This window comes from Plectropomus leopardus, chromosome 5, assembly GCF_008729295.1.
Source record: "Plectropomus leopardus isolate mb chromosome 5, YSFRI_Pleo_2.0, whole genome shotgun sequence".
Taxonomy (NCBI): Eukaryota; Metazoa; Chordata; class Actinopteri; order Perciformes; family Serranidae; genus Plectropomus; species Plectropomus leopardus.
This window is the reverse complement of record NC_056467.1, coordinates 20,389,964-20,414,936: the sequence shown is the minus strand read 5'-3', so window position 1 is coordinate 20,414,936 and position 24,973 is coordinate 20,389,964. Positions and strand designations below refer to the sequence as shown.

The following is a 24,973-nucleotide window of genomic DNA, read 5'->3' as shown; positions in this document are numbered from 1 at the left end:
GTTTGAGATAGATAGATAGATCGATAGATCGATAGATAGATAGATAGATAGAAGTACATATGTAAGGAGGGAGTACTGGGTGCTGGTAAGATGGAGGGAAGTTCACCATAGTTCATTAACACATACCACCCACATTCTTACGGCACAAAGCTGGCTGGAAATCAGCAAAGTGTAAATTTCAGTTCAGTAAATTAGAGCAAGAGTCCTTAACCTTACCCTGGCTGGCTAGTGTTGAGCGAAGCATCCCACTTTTTGACCAGATCTTGATTTGTCCATCTTCTCCAGCTTAGAAATTAAATAAACAGATGAAACAGGTTTGGATATAAAGATTTTTTTTTTTATTCACAAAATTTTCAATTGAAAAAATAAATCTATAAAAGACTTATTAAACAAGCATGGCTTAAGTGGAAATGAAATATGTACATCCCTGTCACTTTTACCTGTAATAAGAGCAGTCCCGTCATAGTTCCATCTTCCTGCCAAAACAGCTCCCTTGTGTGCTTCAACACTCTTCTCAATGCGCCCCATCTTGGAGGTCAGGTGAAACTTCCCTGTAGGAGGCAAAAAGAGGCTTACTGTACTGCGACTACAAACTCCAGGTCTGATCTGCATGTTTACCATCTATAATTCAGAAACACTGCTGTAATTCTCCGGCTACTATGTGGATGTTGTGTACAGAGACCACTTTTTCACAAGTGTGACTGATTCAGGTTGCTGCATGAGGCAAATGGGATGAGCATTTTTTGTGGACAATCTAGAACACCACTGAGGACAGAATATTTGCTAAACTTAAAAAAAAACCTGTATAATCCATCACTGTAAATAACAGTATAACTATGAGTCTCCTAACGGAGAATTAGCGACAAACTTACATTTTCTCCTCCAAGCTAAATTACAAACTTAAAGCATAAAGTGGGTGAGCCAAACTAAAGGGTTTCTGTTGGTTAAATTAGGGCAATTTTGTATTTGCTAGACACGAAGGGTGATCAGGCATGGAGACAGTTATTGAAGACGCTAGCCTAACATATACTTTGTGGCAGTGTGTATTAAAAAATTCTGAACGTTCTATGTAATTTCTGGTGGCAGAAAACTGCAAATCAGCATGCTGCTGCTCTCTCCCATTTCTAAATTTGGACATCCCAACAAACGTGGATGTTGCTGGTCCAGCAGGTAGTGAGTATAACAGGCATGTACAGCTGTACTGAAGGACTCCTTCAAATAAAATGAAAAACATCTTTTTATTGTGTAGCTCAATGTTTTGTGTGCTTATTTGTTCGTTTGCTTGCTATCTGGCAAATGGTTTTGATGATAATTCAAAATGACAACTATCACTATCTAGTTTACTTCTATTTGGTTTGCGGAGAAATTCCTGATGACAGATCTGTGTGAAATCTATTATGACGCAACACTGTAGCTCCTCAGAGTAAAAGTGAATGAGACTGTTGCACCGTTGTTCCAAACAGAAGATCCAGCGATATCCTTCAAGCCTAATTTGACCCTCTTTGGGGTCAAGTCTGCATCCATTCAACACAAAACCTTTTTGGTAGAATGGTAAATAATGTTTTTAAAATATGTAATTATGCTTAGCCATGGGGAAATATTAGGCATCCCAAAATAATGAAAAAAACTTCTTGATTAGATATTTAGAATTACAGATGACAATATTCGGTTTTAAAGACAGGGACAGAAAACAGCACCATAAAATATAACATAAAAATTCTGTTTTTACGCAGGAAAAGGGTCAAGCTGCATGTGCACTATACAAAAAATAATAATACTGGCAAGGAAAAGGGACGCTGACTAATCAAATAAGGTTAGGAAAAGCCAAAATGCTAATACAGAGTTCTCCCACCCAATAAAACCCTGGCTACTGGTTTGTCATTTCAGCTATATCATACAGATCTCTTAATGAATTTTATATATATACACACACACACACACATATCAAGCAATACTGATATTTGCTAACTGTAACAAGGCAAAAAGCAGAGGAAACTTGCAAAAGTGAATTATAACAGAGTTTTCACTACTCTCTCGTCTTGCCAGAGAAAACTGCTGCTTCAGTTTGTGGGTGTGTTTATGCAACCCTACACTGCCATTAGTGTTGTGACCACACATTGCCTGCCGTAACAGCACATCCATATTATGTGTGTTTATATCTAATATAGGCTGAAGAAGACGCATAAGAGGCCATGTGGATGCACATCACAGAAACTCAGTCGCTGAATTTAGTATTAAAAATATATAGATGCAGAACAAAAATCCGCCTTTAGTGATCTGACATTGAAGGACTAATGAAAACTAGAGTAGAGACAGACGCGCTCTTTACTGCGATACTACAGTCCTCCTCATAAAGTGAAATCTCGAGCTTATCTAAAGTATCACACTGGCAGAGATGATGAATTTCTTACAATGGAAAATCACCTGAGTTGTTGCTTAAATCTTCTACTGGTCAAGTAAGACACTGTCATCCTGCTCAGTATAAAAAACAGGTTGAGGGAAAAAAAACAAGACATGAGGCAACCAAAAACTGTTACCAGTTATTATGTTTTGGTTTGGTTGTAGTTAGCGTCTCACAATTGCTATTATGCAGCAACATAATGTTGTCTAAATAATGTTATTTCCATGTACTGGTATGACTTAAAACAATCACAGATTAGCGTTGTGTGTCTGTTCACTGAATGAACAACTTGTGAAACAAAATTGGTACATTGACTCAGAAACAAAGCCCTGTGGCCCTGTAGATTTTTGAGAATACAGAACAAGACGCTTACCATCAGTGCTAGTAAGGACACAGATCTCATTCTGGCTCTGTTTCTTGACACCAACAGTCTTGGGGAACCAATGTAGGTCAATGGGGTAAATGTCCTCTGGCAATCTGACAACCAGACTAGTGTCACTGGTCAGTAGGTTCCACTTGAGGATGTGGTGGTCCTCGCTGCATGAGTACAGCTCATCTGCTGTGGTCCATCCAACACAGCTCACAAGTTCCTTATGTGATCTGCCGTTAAGGACAGCAATCAGGGTAGGTTATTAGGGTACGTATTTTAATTGATTACATGAAATGCCATGGGAGCTAGATTTGGCACAGGTTAGGTGCTAGGTCAAGCCAAGCAAAAGTACATAACCAATTACTACAATTCATGCTGTATTTCTACATCTAGTGGTGTTCAGTGGTGTAGTGTAACAAAGTAACAATACTTCAAATTAATGTAGTCATGGCAGCACTTACATATTTTTGGGGAGTATCTGTGCTTCACTTAAGTTTTTATAGTCTTGTCATCTTCCCCTTTTACTTTACCACATTTCCTAAATAAAATATTAACTTTTACTACACTACATTTCTATCAAGCATCTTGATTAATAATTACAAAATAGGGAAGGAAGGGAGGAAGGGACAGGCAGACGAATGAAGGAATGGGAAGCAAGGAAAAATGGGATTTTGTTTTTTAATTCCTTTAATATGTGAAAAAAACTGCTTTTCTTCTAGTGCAATGTAAGGTCTATTTTTAATTAATTACTTTAATTTACTTTTTATTTTTGTTAACAGCATGTACTTGCACTTTAACTTTCAATACTTAAGTACATGCAATATCATACAATTACTTTTAATACTTAAGTACAGTAAATAAAATTTAAGACTTTTACTCAAGTAATACTCTCAGAAATTGCTAACTGTCTCTGGTAAGATATCTGTACTTTTACTCAAGTATGCATTGCAGGTCCTTTAACGAATACTGCAGCTTTTACAATAAATACTAGTGACAAAAGCAGTATCTGACGTTTTATGACATGTATTAGCTGTACAGAAACACAAGTATGAGGCTACTGATAGATAACGTCATAAAAAGGATATGTTTGGGTTCCTGTAGCAGCGATGTTTTCAGTCTCATCGTGGATATTTGCTATGTCGATCCTTAAACGAACAAGACAGTTTAATTAGTGACAGTAACTCTCATATTTAAAGCTTCTTATGTTACATTAACGTCAAGTCAACAAGCAAAATGATATCATATAAAAGACCAAACCAAAACAACGTACCCTGAAAACTGTGCGAGTGTGCTTTTAGCATACTCTGTTAGCTGTAACTGTGAATGAGAGAAGCGTCTGCAGTTGCTACGGTACCTGCCACCGTTGTTGCTAACGTAAATCCAGAGATGTCCCCGAGCCCTGCCTGCGATTTGAATGCTAACTTCAGTTTGGTACTCTGGTTAAAACATACATCCTTCTGTCTTTATCGATATTGTTACGGGACAACCAGCAATGTATGCGTATCATTTATTCCAGCAGAGGACGCATGGACAGTCAGAGCCGTACATAGCGAGCCTATCCATCACTAATCAACATTTTCTCCATATCAAGGCTAACTTCTGGTAGCTTTGTAATCTGGGTCATAAGAAGCTTGAAATGCAAGTTATCGCGAGAGTTGCAAATCTCGCTTCCTTTAAAACGCATATTTCGAGGGGTTTTTTTTACAAGAGCAAACGGCATCTACTAAATAAATGCATTTAATATGACTCGTTAAACTAAAGCAAACTAACATTAATCATCGATCCATTGAATAATAATTCCTGAAATGTAAACTATTTTTCCGGGCGGGACTTCGTTCTACTGTATCCAGGCAACCGTTTGAACACTTAGAAACATTAGGCTTCGAATCTGACAATAATCTTAAATAATATATATACAGTGTAAGTGAGTTTTATTGTTGATTTGCGTTTCTTCTTCTGATTATTTCTGTCATATGATTATTGTTTGTTTGAAGCGAGGCGGAGTTGGCTTCGTCCCCTTTTTTGAATTTCATGTTTTTTTCCCTTGCCCTTTGAACGGTCCATGGTGCCTTGCGTCAGTTTGTAACGAATTTGGTTCGACAGCACAGTTTAGGCGCCATTTACAAGTTGGGGTTTTCAAGCAGGAGAGCGACTCTGGACAACACGGGGCTAAATTTTATGGATTATATTCGCCAAATTTTGGATTAACGAATACTTTTTCGAAATCGTGATTTGGGTCTGAAAGGAGGACTCTTGACAGACCGTGTCTATATTGCGGAAGGATCACTGAAACGTTTTAGCGGAGAGTAAGTTAATGACTGGGTTCCGTCTATTTGCTGAAATGCATAACGTTAGTAGCAGACCAGACTTTACATTAACAACACGTTAACTTGAGTTTTAACATTAGCTACGGTTATATAACTACGGATCAAAGTCAATAACACAACGAAATGTAATGCGAGTTTTTGACTTATATCACATTTCACGGAAAATGTGGCTTTTCGCAGACACACACACACACACACACACACACACCCCTAATAGTATCATGCAACTTTTCCGATTGTCTAAGCTATTGTTAACAGATGATTGCTAAACTTTAAGCAGCAATAGATTTTTTGGGGTAACTACTTTAGCTTTAGCCAACATTAGTCGGGGCAAATGCTGTTAAGTGACCGTTTCAATTCAGATAACTCTGAGTACAGTCAACGGGACAGTACGTTACGTTACAGATCCACAATGCAGATACGTCTGCTAGTCAAAGTTAGCACCTACGTTAGCTTTAGCTTTGCGGCGTTATTTCACATCAGATAGTTAGCAACAGCTGCCAACTTAACGTTAGCAAAGTTAAAATAGTGCAGTTACGTGGCAAGGGTTACGTGTTTATAAACGGCGGCCAAGCTAGTACTATTACGGTACTTATTTGGCCGATGTACGTGCAGTTATGACGTTACTATTTGTCCAACGTTATCGCTAAATTACATTTGTGCTCTGAATATGCTTCCCAATTAGCTTACGAATCTGGTTGCCTCGTCTGCACCTCCGCCCCCAACAGAAAACTCGAAGGGATTAAAGTTAATATAGGTGTCAGTTTGAGACACCGATCAGTTTAGGACGCCGTGTCTTTACACCGACCAGAGATCCTATTTTGCTGCGTCTATTCAGAAATATCCGTATAACAGACTATGCTAGAGCCGTGGGGAGATATTTTGCTATTTGCATATTAACTGAATTTGTTTTTCCAGGTAGCCCTACGTTACGTTAACGTTATTTTGCCGTTTTCCCAACAACCGTTCAACTTTGGCCACGCAAATCAACTAGATTCACAACTACTGAAACGATTCTGTCACACAAGGAGGTCATTCATTTTTACTGTTGTTTGGTGTTAAAATAGCATCAAATTTGCTACAGCCATCAAGCAGATTGGTAACCCGCTTGCTGCCATCTCCCTTTTTTCCCTTTTTTTTAAAAAAAAAAATTACTCTGCGATACAGATCACAACCTGTAACACTCATGTTATTACTTTGTCGATTGATGTAAAGAGAAAAAATAAATAAATGCGAAAAATATACGGACAAACAGTTAGATGGGCGGCAGTGGGATCTGACTGTGGTAATGATTAAAGCCTGACAACGGTAGCTGCGTGTGACTGACTAAAAGTGGAGTTGGGAGATTGACAGGCACAAAAAAAGCACTCATGGATATTCCGTTTTCACCAATGACCCCTTCAGATTTCAAATCATGCCATCTAAAACTGCAAAGAGCTCAACTGCCTCCGCCAAGCCAAAAGGGAAAGGGTCGCAGCCTCGGGATGACTCCGAAGACGAGCTGGATGTACCCCCTAAAGAAACCAACTCCAATGGCCAAGAGGAGGCACCGCCGACAACTGGCAAGTAACAAAGGGTGTTTTGGTGTCTGTGAATCTAAATAAGTTGTGTTCACTCAATTGCGTTGCGTGTATTGCCGTACTGGTAGTAGCCAATTGGCAGAGCTGTGAAGCTTTTTTTCCTCTTACTTTAATCTCAACACGTAGTTAGAATGGCTGATATATTTTTTCCCAAAGTGTCAGTCATTAATAAATGTCGTTTGATTTTTGAGATGATTTTGATATCGTCGAGCGTACTTCTTCCCCGGATCTTCTCAGCAAACGAGGTAATCTATTTCGGATTATGAATTGTTATTATGTAGTAGATCAGAAGGGTGCTTGACGTTATTCTTATAACTTAATAAATTTTATAATAAATTGTAAGCGAAGCTTAAGATGCACTTTGGCGTTAAGTGCTGTTTGTATTCTTTATGTGGAAATGTTTCAGTGGATGTCTGGCTGCAATTTACAAACATCGACCCCTGAGCTTGTTTATGCTTATGTGAGCACAATAGATTTTGGACAGGTCGTTGTGGCTTGGTGTGATGGCAACATAATCGGTTTAACGTCATACGTTATATCTGAAAACAGGATTTTCCCCTGTCTGCGTTTTAAGGACAGATCACCATAAGTGAAAATGTGACGTTAGTGATCGAACTTCAGTTATTTATTATCGACTAAATAAATGTGGCGCATCTACTCTCACGTATCGACGCTTCTCACGGAGAGCGTTTGTATAATAATGTGGGTTTGTTCACAAGCGGCCATGGTCTCTTTTTCTCTTTTGGGTTGGCTCTTGTGTTCAGAACAAAGAAAAATAACGCCTGTCAACTTTCTCGGGAGTCGTTGTTTGACTGCTGTTGTAACTTGCTGCCTGTGTTTTGTTTGTTTGTTTTTTTCTGCTCCTCTTCCCCTCCCCCAACGCACCACTGCCCCCCCCCCCCCACCCACCCACCCCCGCCGCCACCTGAAACGACTGGCACAGAGGAATAAAAAAAAAAAAAAAAAGTTGTACTTTTTTTTTTTCTCTGTGCCACAGATCCGTCTCACGGGGAAGCTGCCGAGGCGGTTGATAATCGAAGTTGGAGGAGATCCTCGGTAGCACCCCCCCCACCCCCGCCCCCACCAATGACCAATGAACCGGGCGCTCCTCGCCTCATGATAACACATTTAGTTAATCGCAACTTTAAATCTTACGCTGGCGAGGAGATTCTGGGGCCTTTTCACAAGGTACGACCAAACATGGTTACAAATGTCAAACCCTGCTGTGGGAAATGCTTTGTTAATGTGTTGTGTTGAGCTCACACATTTACCATCATTTGTGGTGTTTCTTAATTTTGTTTAGTTTGTCTTTGAATTTATTTTGTGCAGCTGTACATGTTACCTTATGTTGTGGGAGACACAAAAAGTCTAAAAATATGAATGATGATGCATTCTAACATTTATTGAATTAAAAAAAATATATAAGTGGGGAAAAAAAAGTCACATTCCTCCATTTTGATTTAGTGAGTGTATCGTGCAAGGAGAAGTGATCTAGTGAAGTGCTGATATTTCCCATAAATTATAACTTTATTTCAAGTTTGTCTTTTCACTTCTTTCTGCTTCCCTCATTGCTCTGCAAATATGGTTATATTAAAATTAAATCTTAACTGCACCTACTTGGAATACAGTTACCATCACAGTCTTGCCATGCTTAAATGTTAATACATAGCTTGTAATGTTGTGACATTTACACTGTTTGTTTGTGGATGCTGTATATTTTTATATAATTGATTTACTTTTTTTTTTTTAATCTTCTCTCACCTTTCTCTCAGCGCTTTTCGTGCATCATTGGGCCAAATGGGAGTGGAAAGTCCAATGTGATAGATTCGATGCTCTTTGTGTTTGGATACAGAGCTCAAAAGATCAGATCGAAAAAGCTTTCAGTGCTGATTCACAGCTCTGATAAACACAAGGATGTGCAAAGCTGTACTGTGGAGGTGCATTTTCAAAAGATTATTGATAAGGTATATATATATATATATCCATATCTCTTGTCACACAGATGCACACCACACTCACTCTGGCCTCTGCTAAATAAGTCAGTACAGTCTAAATTGAAAGGGGTTCGAATTTTAGATTTATTTTTTTTTTTAGTGGACAAATTTTTTTCTTGAATTTCAAGTGTATTTTTCCTTAATGCCGATGAGATAATGTTGCCAAATAATTATGACACCAGTGACTAAACACACACTCAAATCAGTCATGAAAGTTACAACTAACACTCATATATGCCGTAATGTGCTCAAATTGATTCTTCTAATTTTAAATTTTTTTTAAAATGTGACATTTAGTGACTAGGCTCAACTTGCATGAATACACTGTGAAAAGTCAATGAAATGGGTGTATATATTAAGAGACACATTTATTCTTAAGCATTAGATTACAAATTACTTTACAAACTGATTGTAGTTTAAAGAATTACAGTTAAACATGTTTCTATATTTGATCTGCCACGGGGGGTGTAAGTTTTGCTTTGAGCACTGCTAAAAAAATCCAGGTCTTTCTGTTTGTTCCATCAGTTCACAGTAAATTAAAATCAAGTTGTTAAACTAAAGGCATTAATTCTGTGAACTCTTATATACTTTACAATATGCCATTTCTGAAACCTAAAGATATTTTTAAGAAGTGGTGTACACAACTTAGATTATTAGACTCTTTTTTTAAAAATGAATACATTTTTAGACAAATGATTAACATTTTTGAAATGCATTTATATTCTCATCATTGTATATAACATGTTATTTAAATTTTGTAAATGTTACATGATGGAATACACTCCAATATTTATATGATTTATTCACATTAGTGTAGCTGGCCTAGTTCTGTTGTGTGCTTTTTTTAAACACGCCTTTTTTGTAATTGTTTTTAATGTGCCGTGTTTTTCTCACACCAAACTGTGGATTTATCAGTATCATGAGTATTATCATTTGATGTGTAGAGCTGTTAGTTTCTCATGAACTGTTCTGCACTAAGCTTATGTGTCTTCTGCCCCTCCCCCCTCTGAGTCAGGAAGGAGATGACTACGAAGTCATCCCCAACAGCAAGTTCTATGTTTCCAGGACTGCCAACAAAGACAATTCCTCAGCCTACCATATAAATGGCAAGAAAGCCACATTCAAAGAGGTCGGTGCTTTACTCCGAAGCCATGGTATTGACCTAGACCACAACAGATTTCTGATTCTACAGGTAAGTTTATTTATTCTTTTGGTTATTTCCTCTTACTTTTCTAACTCAGACTTTTTTTTTAATCCTTGCTGTAACCATCACATTCTGCCAGAAATTTCTTGCTCTTCGTTATCTGCCCATTCCCAGTCCTCTCTGACCTTAATTGTATGTATTATGGCTACCTTAAAGCCATGCCTGTTTGTGGGAATAACCTGTTGCACTGGAATTGGAAAGGACAGGATGTGCCCTTAGACTGCTATAGCAGCGCATCATGGTTTGAAACAATGTGGAAAAGGTGCGAACCATTATTTGCTGCTTTAGAATTTTAAGGAAAAAAACCCCCTCAGCTTTTTTTTTCTTTACATGGACCTGGATGTGAGTTTCTGTAGTTGAACAACTAACTCAGATTTTGTAGTGGGGGAATCTTGACCCTCCAGTGGGGACAGGTTGGACCTCCCTTTCCCTCCCTTTTCCTTTGTACCTGCCACGCTTTAGCAGCACGTAAATATTGGCGTGTGAGAATAGACCCCAACCCCAATATTAGCAGTGCTGCTTCAGTGTGGCTGGATCAAACACCCTTCATTGCCATGGCTTTGATATTGGTTAAGTATTTTGTTTGTTTATTTTTTGCCTACACTGAATGCACTACTTTCATTTACTTTTTTTTTTTAAGTTAGTTTTCTTGTCATATTTTTTGTTCATTTTGTAGCATTTTGTTGTGCTGAGTTTGAACTAGTTAACTATTGACACTCTATTACTGATGAACTCAAGGCTTATGGGGTGATGATGACATAAGTCAGAGCAGAACAAAAGTGCCGATTTAATCTTTGATGCCCCAATTTTTTGTATTTGATTTTATTATTTTTACAGTGTGTGGTAGTTCAGGTAAACACTAAGTTTCTCCCCTCCACTGAGGTTTTGTGGTCAGTTTCTGGATTACATCCGTCCTGCTTGTCTTTGTGTGTGTGTGTGTGTGTGTGTGTGTGTGTGCCCATTCTCACTCTGCTTGGATGCTAGATTTTCAGCTCACTGTCTATGACATGGTTGCATGATTTATGGGAAGAGGTTTGAGTTTGTCTCCAAGGTCACTTGTCCAGGCCTCTGGCTGAGGGGAAGCTGTCTATTTTGTGCACTGGTCAGGGCAGAGGATGACGTGGGATCTCCCCTACCTCTCCTTGCTTCTCTTTTCTGTCATACAATAAAAGTAATATGTGAGCTGCCTTTTCCCCCTACATATAAGTCCAACAGAATTGAATACATAGTTTTTTCATGTTTTTTTTAAAATGTGTGTTTAATGTGAAATGCATTATGTAGGAATAGTGTTATTCTAAGCCAGCCTCTCTTAAAAAAATAAATAAATAAAAATGAACAAATTTCAGACTTATAAAATTACACTGGAAGGTTGCCCGTAACATGGGTCCAAGTAGTATACATGTAAAATATTTGGAAATTCATCCAAGCTGTAGCCACAAGAAGTCAAAATTTGCATGCTATCAAAATAATTTGTTTTCACATCAGTCTAAATTTTATAGCAACAATTTTCACACAAGTTGTGTAATGGGCAGTGACTGTTGGAGGGGTGGGGTGGTGAGCTGGTAATGTGTTGTTACAACATTAATCCGTTTTCTGAAGCATGTTTAACATGTCTGTGATAAAACTATTTACTCACTCATCCAATTTAATTGTATCTTTATTTTTTGAAGAATGAGTATTTGTTTAGGATCTAATATTACACTGTCTTTTTGTTAAGAATTGATTTGACCCTTTGTTTAGCCCAGTATCACCTTTTCTAAGGGAATTTATTTTTTTTTGCACACTGTACATGACTGTATGTTCTGCTAAGTTGTGTGTGTGTAGCAGAGCAGCATTATTGCTAGTTTAGAGTTATGAATTCAGCTGACCACTGGTCTTAATAGTGGCTGTTGTGGAAATATTTAATTTAATTAATTTAATTATATGAGTGTATTATTAGAATGTTAAGCTCTTTTTTTTTTTCAGTGAATGATTGCGTGCGTGTCTTTGCCCGTGTGTTGTTGTGGACTGTACCTAGGGCGAGGTGGAGCAGATCGCCATGATGAAGCCTAAAGGTCAGACGGAGCATGACGAGGGTATGCTGGAGTACCTGGAGGACATCATTGGCTCCTGCCGCCTCAAGGAGCCCATCCTTACGCTGGCCCGCCGCATTGAGCTTCTCAATGAGCAGAGGGGAGAGAAGGTGACACACACACCCGGACGCTATCTGCTCACACACTCATAAGCTAACCAACTTTCTTTCCTGTGTCCGAACTTCAGTTTCTATGAATGTATAAAGTAGAGGTTAGAGTTCAAGAATCTTTCTTTTGTGCACGTGTTTAGAAGTTTTTGATGCACATATCTGAGATAAATATATTTTTATAGTTGTGTAACTGTGAAGTATGTAAGATAAGTGGGTACTTGGCTGGGACAACTGCTCCTGACATGATTCATAGGTTTTCATTTAAAAAAAAAACAAAACAATTTTGTGCAAATATATATAAACAAATAAATGCTATTGTAGCTTTTATCAAAAATATTATGTGGCATCAAAATGATGGAGATGCTCTAAAAACAATATATCTTTTTCATGTTTCACAAAAGAATATAAGTTATGTCTAGAAATGCCATTTAAGTTATGTCACCTGATATTAAGAACTGCAATATTTTTGCTGTCTTAGCTAAACCGAGTGAAGCTAGTGGAAAAGGAGAAGAATGCTTTGGAGGGAGAAAAGAACAAAGCCGTGGAGTTCCTCACCCTGGAGAATGACATCTTCAAACACAAGAGCCAGCTCTGCCAGTATTATGTGTGAGTACACCAGCACCGTCCCTCTGTTCTGTAAAGACACATTAAACATAATATCATCTCATTAAATATTAATGTAGACCCAACAGTGGCATAGAAAAGAGCAACAAAAAAAAATCCATTGAATGAATGCCAATTTTATACGCTATTTTTAACCCTCACAAGGGCAACGTGACTCTTCTCTGGAATCAGATTCCGTTTTCTTTGTTTTATGTGTAATTACATTTTACCTCTTACTGTTTTTTTCCCCTGATATCTCGTTGCCATTAGTCACGATTTGCAGAAGCGTGTGGTGGATAAAGATCAAGAGAAGCAGAAGATCATGGAGGACACCAAGGAACTCACTGAGAAAAATGCAAAAATATCACAGGAGATGGAGAAAATGAACCAAGAGCTCAAAAATGTGGAGAAGTAAGACATTTTTCCCTCTTTTTTTTCTCCCCTCTACCAACCAGTGTAACATGCTGAGAAGAAGATTATTAACGGTTTCTACTAATTTAATAATTCTGTGGTTGCTGTCAGTGACTCTTTTGCCCTGAATATTTTTGTTTAGAGGCAGAATTCCAGTTTGGGGCTAGAAAAATACAGACGTAACTGTAGTAATCTATTTGTTGTGGAAAATGTTGTTCCATTGCAAAAATGAACAAATGAAATCACAACAGAATTTCTTACATGTGTGGCTTTAATGACTATAGATATTTTTTAAATGACAAAATTAGCTGAGCTCTTCTATGAAGAGTTTACTATTTATTATTTATTTTCTATTCTTTCTTCTTTTTTGGATATTGTTCACAGTCTTGTAGTTTGCCTAATTTTTCAGTAGTTTTTTTTTTCTATGATTGACTTGAATGCACTCAGTGAAATGCTGTTCCTCCAACAGGAAGCAAAATAAAATCAACAAGTACATTGAGACCCAGAAGGAGAAGTTCACCCAGCTGGACCTGCAGGACGTTGAAGTGCGTGAGAAGATTAAACACTCCAAGAGCAAGAACAAGAAACTGCAGAAGCAGCTGGAAAAGGACACAGAAAAGGTGTGTTGGTCCTGTGGTCCACTTTTACACACAGTTCAGTTACTTCATTAACCTTTGTGTCACTGTTTGCTTCTCTGCAGTAGTTGAGATTGTTTCACCCCCACAGTATTAAACTGGGCATTCTCAGTATTCAGACACACACGGTCACATAATCTGTCAGGAGAGCATAATTGCAACCATTTTTTCCATAATTTACAATATATATATTTATTAACAAATAAGGGTTGCACTGAGTCAAGACAAGCTAGTACCAGTGGTATGACACTCCAGTATTACTCTGTTTATTTTGTCCCCTGGCCAAGAAAGAAACATGGGCACTAAAAATACAATTTCCGTTGCATATAAAAAAAAAAAAAAAAAACAAGGGCTGTTTTGAGGCCCAGAGAAAAAGACATTTGTCAAGGCTTTACAGAAACCCAAATGAATTGCAGAGCCCAGCATTTTAACTTCTTACATGTTTAATTGTAGTTGCATTTACTAGAAACACTTGTAGTTGAGAATTCTTTTTCCTAAAGCATCCCTCATCTCACAGGTCCATGTTGTAAACACAACAGTGTGCTGTTTTTCTAAGTATGACTCATTTTACGTCGTCTACTTTTTAATTCTAGTTTGTAAAGAGCTATTTGCTATAATATATAATATAATATAATATAATATACATTAAGTCAGGATAGTGTTTTTGTGATTTTAAACATGTTGTGATTTGCTGAGTATTGTGATAAAATATATTTCAGTACATTTCAATTTGTTACCTTATTATGTTCTCAAAGGAAAACTTTGTCAGCATCTGCATTACTTAATAATAATCACTTCAGTTATTTTTATTGCAGCAAAACATATCTAGTGGACTAAAAAAGCAATTGATTATATTATTCTAGTTGGATACCAAAACTTAACTTTGTATTTTTACTATTAATAATTTATGTAATTAAAAGGAAAAAGATTTTTGGCATTTGAGTAGTAATGCCACACAAAAAATATTGTGATACTGTTCTATCATTTCCCCCCCACCCCTAATATGCATGGAATCTATTGTGATATATTCCATAGAGATAAGTCATTTTAAAATGTTTAGGGTGGGTGTGGAAATTGAACGTTTTCTTAAATTTCCAAGATAGTATACATTTGTGTACAAATAGTACCGGTGTGTAGCATTTTAATCAGAAGATCTGGCTGCTGGAAGTTTTAGTTTCCAAGGAAATGTTGCTGGGATGATTGTTTCAGCTACACAAAGCAGGACAAAGTAAAATAAATTTGGCTGTCATGCAAAAATGTCAATATTACTGCTGACAAATTGGTCTTGCCTTATGTGATAAAATATGCTGCCTGAGTTGCAAAAGTGTGTATGGATCTTACTTTATTTATTTTTATTTTATTTTATTCTTTTTAATTCTTTCTTATGTAGGAAAAAGAGAAATCCACATATTTCTTCTAAATGAACTGACATAATCTATATAAAAAAAATAAAACCTGTATAAAATTATTAATCAAATTTCATGGCAGGACAGGCTATTTGCCCTAAACTAGCCACTAGGGGGCTGTGAAGTAACACACAAGTTGATTGTCAGTGTGTCTATTGATGGCCCCCTCATGCTCTGTTTCACTATAAATGATGTTACACTTTCTCTAACTTGCACATATCTGAAAAAACTTTTTCACACAAAGCTGAGAGTTCCCTCTTAACTACGTATATCTTCTCATCTCCCCCTGAGCTCTAAAACTATCTGCTCCACCTACAATGGCTGTGCTCTGGAAACGTCTTGGTCAGAGGGGGAGCCGGGCAGAGGCAGGCAGACCTCTGGGGAGCTGTGTTCTGCTGTGTGGTAGTCAACTATGGCCTGGCTTGTGTAACACTCCCAGCAGCCACATTCACATTTCACCCGCAGTTAACCCTACAAAACATAGACTATATACACTCACACACACACACACACACACTACTTCTTGCCTTGTTTCAGCCCTGCCAAGTGGCAGACTGTTGTGCCAGTCTTAACCAGGGCTTGCTCAGTGCTGAATGTGTGTTTATAGTTGATTACAGTTGTGTGTTTTGGCCTGCTTCTGAATGTGTAGCACAGTTGCTTGTAACTGGCACTGGCAAAAAGTTTATACAATCCATTTACTTTATACGTCTTGTCTCCTTAAGTCTTCCCTGAACCCTTAATCTCATCATCTAGTTTAAGAGGTAACAGGCTCTTACTCTGTGGTTGGTTGAAGTGTGTGTTGATGAGTTATGTCCTCAAGTTGAACCTAGACAGGTGTAGCCACTGTTGCTTAGAATCCCGAGTCGGACACATCTCATCTGTTTTTGTATGTTCTCCCGTCTGGCTTATCTTTCAGCTGGAGGAAGTTCGCGGTGTACCAGCCAGCAGTGAAAAGGCCATCTCTGAGGCAACAGCTCGCAAGGAAGAGCTGGAGAAGCAGAAGGTGAAAGAGGAGAAAAAACTTGAGGAGGTGATGGAGAGTCTGAAGGAAGAGACCAGCGGCTTGCAACAGGACAAAGAGGTGTGTGTTTAAATCTTGCTGTTAATTTGTTGCATTCTTTTTTTTTTTAAAACTTTAGATAATAAACCTTTTGCATCCATCTCTTTGTCTTCCAACTTTATATCTCCTCTTTTTGTGTTCCCCAGACCAAAGAGAAAGAGCTGATGGAGCTCAGCAAGGCTGTAAATGAGACCCGCTCTCGTATGGACCTGGCTCAGTCAGAGCTTGACCTCTACCTTAGCCGTCACAACACAGCTCTGACACAGCTCAACACGGCCAAGCAGACACTTCAGACAACCTCCGACACACTGCGTGAGCGCCGTGCTGCCATCAAAGATCTGGAAGTCAAGATACCCCAGAAAGAACAGGAGCTCAAAAAGGTAAATCCAACATTGCTGTTTTGATGGCTTTTGTTTAGTCAGTATTTACAGAACATATTTTAAGGGTCGTGCCTGAATCAGAATTATGCCAGTTGAGTGAGATTTGGCTGTTTACAATAAATATTCAACGATTTGTAATTTTTCGTTTAAAGTTTTTAAGTTTGAATGGGCTCAGCAGGATGTTGAGTGTGACAGTGGCATTCATGTAATATAGTAAACAAGCTAATTGTGCAAACGTCAAGTCGGAAATGTTTAACATTTTTTCTGACACTAGATATAAAACAAAAGAGAATGTGAAAAGAGACTATCGAATTAAGTTGCTCTGAGCTTTAAACTCACCACTTCTCAGCAGAGGAGAGGGGGTTGTTTTCTCAGAGCCTCTCGGTGCAGTCTCTCTCTCCTCTGTGCGTCTGCCTGCAAGTCTGCAGCTCCCTGTACCAAAGAATAGCATGAAAGTCAAGAGCGCTCACTCCACAGCAAAATCTGGGGATCAAAATGTCCCCAGAGTTACACTGCACATCACACTGACTACAAAAAAAACTGCTCAACTTGAAGCAATCTCAGTCAACTGAGGGGTCCCTGGCTAATGACTCGAATCTCTGACTTTTAAGGCATAGTCCTAGACTTTTGCATCTGATGTCCGGTGTCATTTCTGTGAGCTTCTTGTTGAAATGTGTCTCTCTTTTTCTCTGCAGGACGAGGGAGCACTGGAGCAGCTGATAAAGATGGATAATGAGACAAGGGAAGTGGTGAGGGAAATGAGACAGAAGGTGGATGAAGCCAAGAGCTCTCTGTCCTCCAACCGCAGTCGCGGAAGAGTCCTGGATGCCCTCATGCAGCAGAAGAAGAGCGGCAGAATCCCTGGCATCTTTGGAAGATTGGTAAAAAGCTGTAAAACATATTAATATACAGGGTTACACAGCAAGAATTTAATCTGAAGTGATCTAGTTACAGTGTGCACAGTAGCTTGAGTCTTAACATTTCGATGTTAACTTCAGCCCTACATTTACTGATATTTTTTAGTTGACTTTTAAGCATTCTGCTTATAGAATGAAAAGCAGAGGTCTACAGTAGCTATATTAATATATATTTTTTGTAGGGAGACCTTGGAGCCATAGATGAGAAATACGATGTGGCCATTTCCTCTAGTTGTGGCGCTTTGGACAACATCGTCGTGGATACCATCGACACAGCGCAGAAATGTGTCATGTTCCTTAAAGAGCAGAACATTGGTTTTGCCACCTTCATCGGCCTTGACAAGGTAAATACGACTACGCTTTTGGACCCTTAATCAAGAGAGTGTGAACCGATGATTTTTTCTCTTTAAGGATAGATAGATTTTAAATATCATTCTACACTCGACCGTCTTCAGTTCAGTATCTTTGAAACTCTACCAGTTTGTAAGTAGGATTTCTAAAGACGTGCATTTACATGACTTAAAAGCTATATTGAGCTTTTCAGGTTTCCTTTGATAAAACAAGTGATCTCCTCGTTTTGCTGTGCCTTTTCCTTTCTGCTCACTTCCTTTGCTCAGATGAAGGTGTGGGAGAGGAACATGGCTCCTATTCACACCCCAGAGGACAGCCCTCGTCTCTTTGACATGGTGCGCGTGAAGGACGAGAAGGTGCGGCCAGCTTTTTACTTTGCCCTGAGAGACACCCTGGTGGCCCAGGACATGGAGCAGGCCACGAGGATGGCCTTCCAGAAGGACAAGCGCTGGAGAGTGGTCACCCTGAAGGGACAGATCATTGAGATGGCGGGTGGGTGGCCAAATTTTTCTGCCTTATAGTTTACCCGGCTGATTTTTTTTTTTTTCCTAGCATGCATACTTATGGCTCTTGCATGCATACTTTTGTGAAGACAATACATTCATAGATTCTATTTTTTAATCTCCAATTTGGTGTTTGCTGCACAGGAACCATGACTGGAGGAGGAAGAGTACTGAAGGGCAGGATGGGCTCCTCTATTGGGACTGAGGTCTCCCAGGAGGAGGTGATTATTCATTAGATGGCTTACAATAGAAAACTGGCCCTAATCAGTAAATATTCTGTGCTTTTAACTGTGTTTTTCTCTGTGTTTGATTTTTAAAAATTCATAAAAAAAATATATTAGATTCTAACTTCTTGTTACATATTTAGTGCAAAGTAAAGCTGCATTTACGCAACTCTGCCTGTTTTGCAGAAAAAGTTTTGCATGTACTTCGTTTCAGCTGTTTAAAATATGTTATTAAAAATGACGTCTAGTGTTGGGCAGATTACATGCCTTGTATTATGAATTTAAAATCTAGTGCTGCGCTACGTGACCGTTTCAACATCACTAAAATCAAGTGATGCACATTGGTGTAAGACACCAGTTCAAAGCAGGATTGTCTAATGTGCAAGTAAATTTAGCAAGCGCAAGCAGTTTGCTCATCCACAAATAACCAGGAAGTGCGTGTTTGATAATGTTTGGCTTTTGAATGACAAATAAAATACTTGGCTCAAGAAAGGTCAAGGTAGGCTCTTTTAAACTACTTAAAGTCATTTAAATGCAGTAAAATATTTTGGAAATAATTTAAAAATTCATCAGTCCTGAATTAAATTTTCAGTATCACTGAAATTTTATTTTTTTTTCACTCTCAAAGGAGAACTTCCACTTTTTCCTCCAAATGGGTGCATTTATCTTCATAAATCATTCTAATTCTCTGCTATAAGATAACAGTATTGAAGATTTACCATAAGCACATTTCCAAGAAGTAATTCTAAGATACTGACTGAAAATAGACCCTGCTTCAGATTATCACCACATGAGGTATGAGATGTGATGACATTCATGTGTTTTTTTGCAGCTTGACCTTATGGAGAGCAAGCTGAATGAGAAAGTGTCGAAGCTGCAGAGCTGCCAAGACAAAAAGCTGCAGCTAGAGGAGAACATTCAGCGCCTGCAGCCACAGCTCAGAGATATGAAGAACACCCTGGAAAAATACGCCAACAGCATGACTGTACGGCAAATACACATCATCCTTTTCATTCACTGTGTTTCTGTCTCACTCATTTGGGTGCATTGTGATCTACGTAAATAATAACCCCTGCGGTTCAAAGCCAATTATAAAATGTGAAAGTATTAACTAAAAAAACACTTTATTGTTAAAATGCCTGTGTGACTGAGTATTTCTCTTGTTTCCTTACTTCAGAGTCTAGCTGATCAGGAGACTCACTTGAAACTTCAGATCAAGGAACTTGAGGCCAACGTGCTGGCTGCTGCCCCAGACAAGGCCAAACAGAAACAGATGGAGAAGAGCCTGGACGCTTTCAAGAAAGGTACGGTCCTCCTGTAAACTGAAAAGAGAAACATTGTTAATTGTTAAATATGGCATTTACTCGAAGTCTGATCGAATGTTTAACTGACTTGTACTTTGTAGGGGGATATATACACTCCACATAATCAAATCTTGTCAAAATGTCTAACATTAATATTATTATTGTCTTTTATTGCTTCCTTCCTGTTCTGGCCCCCCCGTAACCCTCTTTTTCTCTCTCAGACTATGAAGCAGCATCCAGCAAGGCTGGGAAGGTGGAAAATGAGGTGAAAAGGCTCCACAACCTCATTGTAGACATCAATAGCCACAAGCTGAAGGCTCAGCAGGACAAGCTCGACAAGGTCAACAAGGAGCTGGACGACTGCTCCTCCACCATAACCAAGGCCAAAGTGGCCATAAAGACAGCTGACCGGTGAGGAAATAATGCATTTTTAGGCTCCATAATTACATGTTGTTTACATAATTTGTTTAAAGTCAGATGGATCAGCTATAATACAGTCTGTGCATTTGTTTGGTAAAGTGTCTGGTTTGTGTCAGGTCTGTGCATCACATATCAGTAGCATTAGCTTTCGTGAACTCTCACTAAACTCCTCTCGTCTTCCTCTACTTCTCATTGGTTTCTTCATGTTGTGGCTGTAGCAACCAAAATGAGCATCTAGTCATCAGTATGCGTAGCTGGAACATTAAGATTGATCATGTGGGCAGGACAGTCTGGCAGTCTGATGCAGCAAGATGACACTGGTGGCTGCATGTGACGTGGTTTGTTCAGCTGGAAAAGCTCGCCAGCCAAATGAGAACACAGCAGAGTTTATAAATAAAGACACACAAGCAGCCAATGTCAAAGTTCTTCCTACTTGTTAAATACAGCCTTGATGTATCTGAAGTCAGCTTTAGATTGTTGTTTTTACGCGAACATTACAGTTTTATCCATAAATGTAATGTTTTAATGGTGTCAATATGCAACTTCTTAGTGCAGAAACATGCAGGAAAGACAAAAAGCCACAAGTTAAACAGATGAACATAGCAATGTTATAGATTTTATGTCTTAAAATATCTTGTTTTTCAGAGTCGGTTGTAGCTTCAGTGCAAGAAAATGTCTATGATGGGGGTTAACCACAGTAATATAATCACCTCTTTTCTCTAATGGCCAAGCTAATTTTCGATCCATGATTAATTTTTGCATGTTAGCATGCATCATCACACAAATGTTGTGTCTGTATTTCTGTTTATGCTGGATGATTTTGCAGGCATGCCATATTAATTTGATTGAGGGTCTGAGTGCAGCAGTGCAGGGATTCCTGTTAGCTGAGTATAGCAAGCTGTATTATGAGCCGCATCACATCACTGCTTCCCCATCATGCAGTCGCCTGAGAACAATAATGATTTAACACACACTGGACGTGCATTTAGTATGGGTGTTACAGTCTTGTTAGCAGACTTTTAGAAAACAATCTGAAGCCACAGCTATTTCTTCTAAGAGGATGTCTAATGTGTCTATGCATTTCAGCCACGTTTTTTCAGTCGTCTATCACATTTGTCTGACTGAATGAATACTATTCTGTTCTAATCAATTCAACTGTCACCGTGCTGAGATCCTTGTAACCACGTAGCTCTTCAGCAGCCACTTAATAAGTTTTGTTCTGCAAGACCAAACCTGACATCATCAGTAATTTTTCACTCGCCACTCAGACTGACAGATGCTAATACCTGTGTCCTCTGTCCTCTCTGTCTGCAGCAACCTGAAGAAGTGTGAAGAGAGTGTGAGTCGTGTGCAGGCTGAGCTGGAAGAGAATGAGAAGTCGATGGCCGAGCTCACAGAACAACTGAAGAAACTGGAGGATGAGGCCGGGGAGGTCATGAAGGCCTGTCAAGAGGCTGAGGTTGGCTCTTTATTTACTCTGTGTTTAGGGTTCATTGTTTTTGTTTCTTGCAGAATTTCACAGAAAAATGCCCAGTCATTTATTACCAGTATATCCAAATCTAGTAGTTTCCTGTTCCATGAGAAATTTTTGATGGCCGTTATCATATGTAAGAGGAGTACCTCTGTTTGTCTTGTCCTGTAGGCCGCACTTCCTGAGGTGCAGGAGCAGTATCAGGGGGTGCTGAAGGAGATAAAGGTTCTGCAGCAGCAGGAGCACGCTATGCAGGAGGAGTCCCTCAGTGTACGGCTGCGCATTGAACAGATCGAGACCACCATCACCGAACACAACAACAAGATCAAACACTGGCAGAAAGAGGTGGGTGAGGAGGGGCGTGCATGTGGATTCAAGCACAACTCTGGTTTTATTTTTGTAACTCTGTCGGCTGTCGGTTCTATAGGTAATGATAACATTGTACTCACCAAAGCAATAGGTATGGGAGCTCAGCCACATGACAGGAGAACAGAATATATCTTAATTGTCCACCAAGTGGAAAATAGTCTTAAGCTCACCAAACAAGACACAACCTAAAAAGCAGACAGTTAGTAAAAGAGACAGACAGGATCATTAAAAACAGTTCACGTCAGTGTCCGTCAGTGGCTTCAAACTCCGCAGTCTCTTTGTTGAGTTTAGAATAGCATTGGGATAAAGTTGCCAGAGGGGCTCTGTAGCACCTCCCAGGGCTCAAGGGGTGAAACTGGCTGAAGAACTATCTGTCAAAATCTATCCAAACAAAGAAATTCATTTTATGCTAATTCACTTCTGATGTTTTTTAAGTAGTCATTTCAGGGGCTTTAATTTGGCACTATTCTAATAGTTTAACTTATTTGTTCACTTGTTTGAATTGGCTGTTTATTACAGTCCTGTTCATCTGATTGTATTTCACATTTTTAAATTTTGACTTGAAATGTTCTCTTAAAAAAAAGGTGAAATAATTAAGATTTCAGATTTCTTTGTGTTTCTAAAATTAAGGTTGCCATTAAAGCAGGGCTTCCTTTTCTACTGTAAGTTATTACGAGTTATGTTTTTGACTGTTGTGTCTATGTTTTGACTAACTGTTATCTTCTTTATATTCTTTAGGCCACCAAGCTGTCCCTTCATACCATTGAGGGTCAGCCAGCAGAGGAACTCCCCGTACTGACTTCTGCAGAACTTGAAGAAATCTCCAATCCCAACGTCATTATCAACAAGATGATCACGTTAGAGACCAAATGTAGTCAGATGAAGCCCAACCTTGGCGCCATTGCTGAGTACAAGAAGAAGGTATGCACAAACATAAACAGGCATCACTCAGTCTAACTGCAGAGGTTTGCAAATGTTGTCATTTTAAATCTCACAGTCGTGAAATCCTGTTCAGAATTTATTAAAAGAAAACAAACAGTTTCAATGGTTGTCATGGTGTCTGTTTTCAGGAGGAGATGTACCTGCAGCGCGTGGCTCAGCTGGACGAGATCACTACGGAGAGAGACCAATTCAAACGTGGCTACGAGGACCTGCGCAAACAGCGCCTCAACGAGTTCATGACCGGATTCAACATGATCACGAACAAGCTGAAGGAAAACTACCAGATGCTCACACTGGGTGGCGACGCAGAGTTGGAGCTGGTGGACAGTTTAGACCCTTTCTCTGAGGGAATCATGTTCAGGTAAGAGAGGAGAAAAATAAACTGCCAGACAAAGCAAATCCAAATCCAATTGTTTGAGCTCTGATTTTCTGTCTCTCACTCCCTCTAGTGTGCGTCCTCCAAAGAAAAGCTGGAAAAAGATCTTTAACCTATCAGGTGGAGAGAAGACCCTCAGCTCCTTGGCTCTGGTGTTTGCTCTGCACCACTACAAACCCACACCGCTCTACTTCATGGATGAGATAGACGCTGCTCTGGATTTCAAGAACGTCTCCATTGTGGCCTGTTACATTTACGTGAGTATGAATTGTGTGTTAGTTACTAAGAGAAACTGCGTGCTGAAGTGTTGAAATTCTGGGTTTAAGATCTCTCTCACTTTCATGGTCAAAGTACAGTTTAGTAGGAAGGTGGTGTAATGTGTAAGTCTGGGGCTGCTGGTATTAACGCCGGATTAATGAGAAAGTTCAGATAAATCACCTGTTTTTGGGCGCTGGAGCAAAACAAAGTATTTAACTGTCGGCCTCCATGGTGCCCAGTATTTTTGTAGACTTTTGTGTAAATGTTTATTTCATTCTAAAGATTACAATTTGACAGCACTTTGTATAAAATACGCTATAGAAGGCTCTACGTTTATACAGATATTTTTTGAATGGATATATTCCCTCTCTAATCTCTGATCAGACAAAAATTAAACAGGTGTTTCGAAAAGTCTTCAGTTTAGAAGTCATTTTAAAAAGATCTGTTTTAGTGACCTAAAACTGTGTTTGGGTAGAGGCAAGAGGCCAAAACGTAAAGGAAAATATCCAACATAAATATCTGTATTTGTGTAGGTTACAATTCGACAGCACCTCCGCAGGAGCAGCACACAATATCAAACTCAGTTGAGACAAAAATCTAAATCTCTTCAGATCAGTAATTTCTCTTCCTTTTCCCTTATTTCTGTGCAGGAACAAACAAAGAACGCTCAGTTCATCATCATCTCTCTGAGGAACAACATGTTCGAGATCGCCGATCGTCTCATCGGCATCTACAAAACTCACAACACCACCAAAAGCGTGGGAATCAACCCCAAAACAATCGTGTTTAGAGAGCATGACGCTGTCACAGCTTAAACCTGAAGAAGCTCTGCTAACCGTAGAGGGCTGTCTTTGCTGTTTTACTGTCTTTATCACAACATGTAAATATGTTCTTTTCATTTCGTCCTTCGCAATGAAACGCTGCTACTCTTTATCATTCTTTTTACTTTTTACTATCTGAACCAATAAATGTTTTCTGACAAAAATCTTTTCCTCACACTGTAAATATACTTTGTTCAAGAAATAAGTAAACACATCTCAGGCACTCTGAAATGATTAGAGAAGTCCTGTAAAGTTATTTAAGTAACTTGTCCACAACATATTTGTTTTTGCAGAAAATTCAATTAAGTGTTTTGTGACTAGGCAAGCTGTAGATTCCCTAAAATTCTGCACCTCGTCTTAAGTATCTCAGTGATTAAAAAAAAAAAAAAGAAGTTCCAATGGTCAACTTAAAAAGGCTGTATTTAAAATATATAAAACTGTATATTTAACTATTGCATGACCAT

The 24,973-nt window shown here is 38.8% G+C and overlaps 2 protein-coding genes across 8 annotated transcripts in view; one reads left to right on the top strand and one right to left on the bottom strand.

Moving 5' to 3' along the window:
* The window catches only part of ift80 (intraflagellar transport 80 homolog (Chlamydomonas)), a 47,222-nt gene extending 42,847 nt beyond the window's left edge, over positions 1–4,375 (bottom strand). The window contains exons 1-5 of one of the 2 annotated variants that reach the window (XM_042487375.1): positions 4,042–4,375; positions 3,857–3,916; positions 2,775–2,996; positions 441–551; positions 217–285 (exon numbers count right to left, since the gene is read on the bottom strand). In XM_042487375.1, the coding sequence (XP_042343309.1) occupies positions 217–285; positions 441–551; positions 2,775–2,996; positions 3,857–3,893 (439 nt within the window). In that variant the 5' untranslated portion in view covers positions 3,894–3,916; positions 4,042–4,375. The remainder of the gene's footprint in view (positions 1–216; positions 286–440; positions 552–2,774; positions 2,997–3,856; positions 3,917–4,041) is intronic. The other variant, XM_042487376.1, reaches the window with a different exon arrangement.
* Positions 4,376–4,886: 511 nt separating this feature from the next.
* Positions 4,887–24,673, top strand: smc4 (structural maintenance of chromosomes 4). Of its 6 annotated transcripts, XM_042486105.1 has the most exons (24): positions 4,887–5,077; positions 6,503–6,660; positions 7,676–7,866; positions 8,451–8,642; positions 9,688–9,864; positions 11,894–12,058; positions 12,537–12,664; positions 12,932–13,072; positions 13,542–13,692; positions 16,030–16,194; positions 16,320–16,553; positions 17,249–17,434; positions 17,653–17,814; positions 18,088–18,313; positions 18,469–18,545; positions 19,381–19,533; positions 19,726–19,852; positions 20,074–20,263; positions 21,587–21,731; positions 21,915–22,088; positions 22,851–23,033; positions 23,183–23,415; positions 23,504–23,687; positions 24,339–24,673. In XM_042486105.1, the coding sequence occupies exons 2-24, from the start codon at positions 6,513–6,515 to the stop codon at positions 24,501–24,503; spliced, it is 3,897 nt and encodes a 1,298-aa protein (XP_042342039.1). In that variant the 5' UTR covers positions 4,887–5,077; positions 6,503–6,512; the 3' UTR covers positions 24,504–24,673. The 6 variants fall into 6 exon arrangements, with proteins under 6 accessions (XP_042342039.1, XP_042342041.1, XP_042342040.1 ...); XM_042486107.1 differs by lacking the exon at positions 8,451–8,642; XM_042486106.1 differs by lacking the exon at positions 4,887–5,077 and having other exon boundaries at positions 5,843–6,660.
* The last annotated feature ends 300 nt before the right edge of the window (positions 24,674–24,973 follow it).

Excerpts from the sequence above, each read along its gene's own strand:
- smc4 (XM_042486105.1), top strand. The coding sequence starts at position 6,513 with ATGCCATCTAAAACTGCAAAGAGCTCAACTGCCTCCGCCAAGCCAAAA. Across the intron at positions 16,195-16,319 it reads GCTTGCAACAGGACAAAGAG|ACCAAAGAGAAAGAGCTGAT; the intron begins GTGTGTGTTTAA and ends TGTGTTCCCCAG. Across the intron at positions 18,314-18,468 it reads ACAGATCATTGAGATGGCGG|GAACCATGACTGGAGGAGGA; the intron begins GTGGGTGGCCAA and ends TTTGCTGCACAG.